This window comes from Rutilus rutilus (genome assembly GCF_951802725.1).
Source record: "Rutilus rutilus genome assembly, chromosome: 14".
In the NCBI taxonomy this organism is placed as follows: Eukaryota; Metazoa; Chordata; class Actinopteri; order Cypriniformes; family Leuciscidae; genus Rutilus; species Rutilus rutilus.
Genome location: NC_140219.1, coordinates 7,282,435 through 7,288,546, shown reverse-complemented (window position 1 = coordinate 7,288,546; position 6,112 = coordinate 7,282,435). Strand labels below are relative to the sequence as shown.

The following is a 6,112-nucleotide window of genomic DNA, read 5'->3' as shown; positions in this document are numbered from 1 at the left end:
AATTATTCACTAGATGGCAGTAGCGAGTGCTGCTTTGCTTATTTGAATGGTGAAACACTCATAAATATGCATGATGCAGTTTGTTCAATGTGTTGTTGTACTCCTCCTATATATAAAAACAGGGAAATATGTCTCTGATGCGAAGTAGTTTTTACGATTTCAAAAACAATAGTAACAAAACTTAAGTGTTTACATTTAATTTTTTTAAAGTTTCTCTTGATTTACTATAAATGTGATGGATTAACAAAAGTCACTAGGTGTGACAATGAAAGAAGAATGCAGTCGTGGTTAAGGGTGTTGAGGATTAAGGAGTATTAAAGATATTTGTCAGATCTTAACATGAAAAGCAATTTAATGTTTAGTCATGAATGCTCTCATTCATTTAATCACACCAGATTGCCAGAAGAGCAAATTAAGTCTGGTATTAGGTCAATGCAGCTGAACCTGGTTGCTTCACTACGGGGATTTGTAATCTACGTTTAACCATGAACTAACATTCATATCATCATCAGATAGACAATTAGACATCTGACGTTAGACGTTATGCATATGATAAATTTTTTATCTGAGTCAAATTTAATGACAAGCTACTTTTTTTCTTTTTTTTTCAATAAGTCAGATAAATGGTGATAGTTCAAAGTAGGCCTGTATTGACTGCTCCAGTAACAATGGCAATTTATTTGTGAATTATGCATGAACTAAAATTGAGTAGGCTACCTACTAACACCAGAATAATACGAATCGTTTGTTTAAAATACTGTACATGAGATATTATGAAGTAAGTAAGTTTACCAGGATAAAAAAGGAAGAGATTCTTCAACATAAATAAATAAAAACGCCAAGCTTTTTTTCTTGACACACACGTCTGTTCCAGCTGGGCGTGGCCACCGTCATAATCATATTTAAACGGCTGTCAGTGAGACACGACTGATTTTTTAACCTTGACGCACGAGAGACGCTCACCGTAAAAGTAACACTCGAAGACGAAAAGTAACAATCTCCAGTCACTTCAAAGGAATTAAGAGAGCGGGAAGGATTTTATTTTTAACAACTGATTCTATCGTCGTCATGACCAGAAGGGAAAATATGAAGTTTTTAACTGTTTTGCGTCTTTTTGTCTTTTCCATCGGTGAGTAGGCTATATCTGACAGACGGTCACTTGGTGCTGAAGGGTGTCGAATTCCAATCCTGAGCTAGTTATATAAATATAAAATGTAATGTTTTTAATAAAATGCTTTGTATTTAAATGTGGAATTTTCATAACATGGCTTATTTAATACTTAACAGACTTCGTTTAACCCTTTAAAACCTAAGATTTGCCAGTGGATCTATTATTGGGTCAACAATGTCATTCTGTTTTAAGAATATTCTGGGATATATTTATTTCTGTCTCATGCGTTCATTCGTTAGCTCAGTGTCTGTGCATGCAAGATTTTTGTAAATGAAGCCTCTCAGCACCCTCTAGGGGTATTAGGTAATGCACACAAACTATTATTAGTTTTAAAACATGCTTATTTGTATGTACGCCTCGAGAAAATGGAAACCATTGGTGTGCTCTTTGCATACATGAAGAAAAATAAGATAAATACAATTCTGAGACACCCAGTGAGTATATTATGTACATTGTGGCCAACAATCCACTGCTTAACCGTTAACAATCAATCAGCCTAACTAATCAAGTTTTAATTGCTATTTACTGTGTTTTCCCATTCAGTGGCTGTCATGTCGGTGAGCTGTGCGTCTATAGAGCGGTTCGAGAGCGAGAGGCCTGCACAGACAACTGTGATTGATCTTTTGGAAGCACTGAATGAGAAGAGAACTACTTTGGACAACGAGCAAGTGGAATACGAGGAGGAAACCGAGGAGTATTACTATGACGATGAAGAGGATGATGAGTTTTCGGGGGATTATGTGCTGCCATTGGGTAATTGTTTCTTTTTTGCATGAGTTGCTTACTTGGTGTGCTGTAGAATTCGTTTCAGTATAAGTTAACTGTATATTTTCTCTTCTCTCCCACCAAAACAGTTGCGTTTTCAAGAAAACCCAAAGACCAGAGTGCAGTTTTGAATGCAGAGATATCTGAAGGTTCAAAGAGGAAGGGACTCGGAAGGAAGAAAGGAAAAGGAAAGGGAAAAGGCAAGAAAAGGAACCCTTGTCTAATGAAGTACAAGGACTTTTGTATCCACGGAACCTGCCAGTACCTGAGGGACTTGAAAGGGCCCTCATGCATGTAAGCACTTCCCTTAAGCCATATCGCTTGTCATTTCTGTGATTTTTATGTCTATTATATTTAAATGGTTCTATTTTATAGCAGTGAATGAGAATCAATGGCTATTTTTTTTTTCCCAGATGTGACTCCGGCTACACAGGAGAGCGCTGTCACGTTTTCTACCTGGAAGTAAAGACGAGTGGTGAGGCGTACGACCGCACTACGGCCCTCGCTGTGGTGGCTGTGGTTCTCTCTTCGTTATGTCTCACCATCATTGGACTTCTCCTGGCACTCAGGTTTGTTTTTAATCCCCCTCTTTAGTTTATATAAGCAAGCTGATGTGTGCAGTGCAGTTGATCATAATGTCAATCTTTTTATCATATAGGTTTCACAAGCAAGGCGCATACAATGTGGAAAATGAGGAGAAGGTTAAACTGGGAGCCGCCCCACACCACTAAACGAGACGGGAGAGAACGGTGAGTGAAGTCATCCATTTGTATACACTGCATAAACTCATCCGGCCTGACTTGACTCAGTCGCTTGACATCTGGGTTCTTGTTTTATTTCAGGGCGACCGTGTGGAAATTCTACCTCAAAATGAAGTGGCAAAGTTGAATGTTGTGGAGAGCAGCAGGCACAGCGTGCTGGAGAAGAGGGAAGAGTGACCGCGTTTGTTTGGCAGGACTCGTGGCGCCTCCGTGAACTGCCTGACTCGCAAGTGACTCGCTAAAAGGTTCGCAGGAGAGCTCGAATCCTGCCACCAAATGGAACTATGACGGACTCGATTGGGAAGAACCTGAGTTGTTCGATACAGAATAAGAAGGAACTCTTCGGGGTTGGGAATGTAGTTTGAGTTTTAGAGGCTAGGCTTTTTCTAGTACTGAAGAAGCTTTGCCTGAAATGAGTATTCTTACAAATAAGCATTTTTGTTTGTCTTGTGCACTGTGTATTTAATCGTTGCTGGCTATGCTTTAATTTATTTATTTATATATATATCTATTAATATTTATTTGGATGTAGACCAACCTTGTCCAGCCCTAATGCACTGGCAATGTATTTGAAAGTCTTTGTGTTTTATGTCTATGTAAAATTTTATTTATTAAAAAAAGCAATAGTAATCCGTGTCTATTCAGTATGTGAGTACTGAACAATGGTAGACTGAATCAAAATAATTGTGCATATATATATATATATATATATATATATATATATATATATATATATATATATATATATATATATATATATAATACTAAAATAATTAAGTATAAATAGTATATGCTTTTTTTTTTTTTTTCGTGCATTTAATGAGAATATTTTGGAATTATTATTTGTATTTTAATGTCCAGGACAGTGTTAGAATGTATTTTACAGCAAACTTTATGAAAAGTCATATTTCAAGCTTTTTTTTTTAAGGAGAGAGAGGAAAAAAAGTTTTTGGCCAGTAAAATGCACTGTTATTGAACAGTGAGCAAATTATGAAATGTGAATTTTGAGTGGTTTAATTTCAACATCCTTAACTATAAGACAAAGAAATTGTTTCCACGTTCTCTCATTGTATGTATGGAGTTTTTTTTTTTTAAATGCTCAGTCAAGAAATTCAGACAAATAATAAACTCTTTATATAAAAGAACAAATGTATTGTATTTTCATGAGAGATTTGTATGCTCACTATGTTCACAAGGAGGAAGATTCCAGTGTTGCAATGAGTAATTTCCTCATGAGGGCAGTTACGACCGGTTTCCCATTTTGAGGATATTTTTGAAAACTGGAATAGCCACATGAATACTGTAATGTCTACGTTTTGGCTGAAGCATTTGTCTAGTCTGCCTCCTGCTTTCAATTCCAAAGATTTCTTTCATGTGACATGCACCTGCATCCTGAACATGTGACCTGCATTGTGGCCCTTTTACATTGACAATAAACACACTTTCACAAACACACCCATCACATGAAACTTCTCACCTTGCATTACCCGCATAACTTGCTTGCATCATCATGAAATTGCACTTCCTCTATAGAAAGTTGCGATGCTTGTTTGCTGGCCACACCTCTAGTATTTGATCTCATTTCCTTTTGAATGTTTAAAGTCGGTCTCAGATCTTTTGTTGGTTTTTTAACCTTTGACCCTCACTGTTTTAAAATGATGCTTAAACACTCAATTGGTAAACCACCTCTGCAAAAGGCATTAACAAGCCCACTTAGCCCAGCTTGTTTCACACAGTGCCGGTCTGCTTTAATGCGTGACTCATGCCGTTTGTTTGTAAAGCCCCTATGGGTGACATCATTCATACAGGGGCATCAGAAGTTGTGTTTGCCGAGTCCGAACTTTATCACTGTTTGTTACCGATACTAAAGGATAACGTGAGCGTTTATTGTTTTATACTTGTATAAGTTCACTCAGCTCTCGGTAACTGGATATTGCGTGGTCAGCTGACTGACCTGGCAGGGGATACGGGTAGCTCATCACACGCTGGGTGGCCGACGGCCCTCTTTTAGGGATGACATCATTCTCATGCTTTATGAGCTATCCAATCTAACTCAGCCACATCTGGTAGGAATACTGTACATATGGGTTTGGGTCACACCCTGGCAGTATGTCAGGCTTACAGTTCATAATTCAGGAAGGTTATGATGACATGCACTCAGACATTGCTTGTAGTGGCTCTGCCTTAAGACATCTCCTTTGGTTGTGTAAGATGACTCAGTTGAGTAACATTTATTGTTTGCTGGTAAAAACTTGCCTTTTCTCAAAACCTATTTGTTGAGCAAGGTGTTTCCTGCTGTAACAATGGCTCATTTCCATCGTACAATGGAAGTGCGCACACTGACAGTTGGGAAACTCATTAGGCCAGCAGAATGTGTTGGGCTAAAGGCTCATTTTGCTCACCTTTAAATGTGACACTACACACTACATTCACACTACACTTTTCATACCATTGACTTCTAATCACATGCATGACAATTGCGGGAGACTCATGCAAAGAAGTTTCATATTTCAAAGTTCAAGTTTGGTGAACCCTAACCTGCAAATTTGTATCACGTGAAATCATGTTACCAAGAGTGGTGCAGCCAGGTATGACATCAGAACCCGGAAGTCGAATTCGCCGCTGGTTCCTTTGATGTTTTTAATGTTTTTTTTTTTTCAATTTATGAGTAAAATAAAGCCTGTGGTAAACATAACTGGACGATACTTTGACGTTTTGTTCTGCAACGTACACTGCACGCACTCACACCCCAAACTTGAACCTGAACCTAAAAATGTGTGTTTTCGCTATGGGTGTGTGTAATTTACGAACAAAACGTCTATGTATCCAGTTATGTTTACCACAGGGTTTATTTTACACATTAATCGAACCCATAATAAAAAACCTCATAGGAAAATCTTGAAGGAACCAGCAGCGTATACCTGCACCACTATATAGAGGACTGATATTTCACAACAGCTGCGTCTAAAATCGCATACTTATCTCTTGAATAGGTACTTATTTTGAGTAATTACTTTAAGATTGCTAAAAAAAAATACATTCTTTATAGTATTAATGTAGGCCTATGTAGTATGACTGTAATCTGGACGTAGGCTACTACATCCCCCATGTTTGGATGCATCGTGACTTAAAGTCGACATGAAATGGAAGTTGTGATAGTCTTTTCAGACTACTTTTCCGATGGAGTGAAACAGCCTCTCAAACAATCTCGATTTTGTCAATGGGGAATTGATTGGATTGTTGTCATTGGCTGTAAGACTTTATGCACCAGAGAAACGTGGGCGCCGCCATCTTTAGAATATTGTCTTTGAACTTCCGTTTTTGCGGTCGCTCTGTATATTTCTATGGCATTGCTGTCCAGGAGTAATTAGCTTTTGAAGTGGATTTACTTAATGTAAAGTTAACGAAAGTTATC

At 37.8% G+C, this 6,112-nt stretch overlaps 1 protein-coding gene across 1 annotated transcript; it reads left to right on the top strand.

Annotated features, from left to right (window-relative positions):
* The first annotated feature begins 934 nt into the window (after positions 1–934).
* Positions 935–2,986, top strand: hbegfa (heparin-binding EGF-like growth factor a). Its single transcript, XM_084430116.1, has 6 exons — positions 935–1,129; positions 1,715–1,924; positions 2,026–2,230; positions 2,350–2,505; positions 2,595–2,685; positions 2,779–2,986. Exons 1-5 carry the CDS (start codon positions 1,069–1,071, stop codon positions 2,665–2,667), a joined length of 705 nt encoding a protein of 234 aa, XP_084286242.1. The 5' UTR covers positions 935–1,068; the 3' UTR covers positions 2,668–2,685; positions 2,779–2,986.
* The last annotated feature ends 3,126 nt before the right edge of the window (positions 2,987–6,112 follow it).

Bases quoted from the DNA above. Each gene is read 5' to 3' on its own strand.
- hbegfa (XM_084430116.1), top strand. From the start codon at position 1,069: ATGACCAGAAGGGAAAATATGAAGTTTTTAACTGTTTTGCGTCTTTTT. The intron at 1,130-1,714 runs GTGAGTAGGCTA...TTTCCCATTCAG, and splicing joins TCTTTTTGTCTTTTCCATCG to TGGCTGTCATGTCGGTGAGC. The intron at 2,506-2,594 runs GTTTGTTTTTAA...TTTATCATATAG, and splicing joins GGACTTCTCCTGGCACTCAG to GTTTCACAAGCAAGGCGCAT.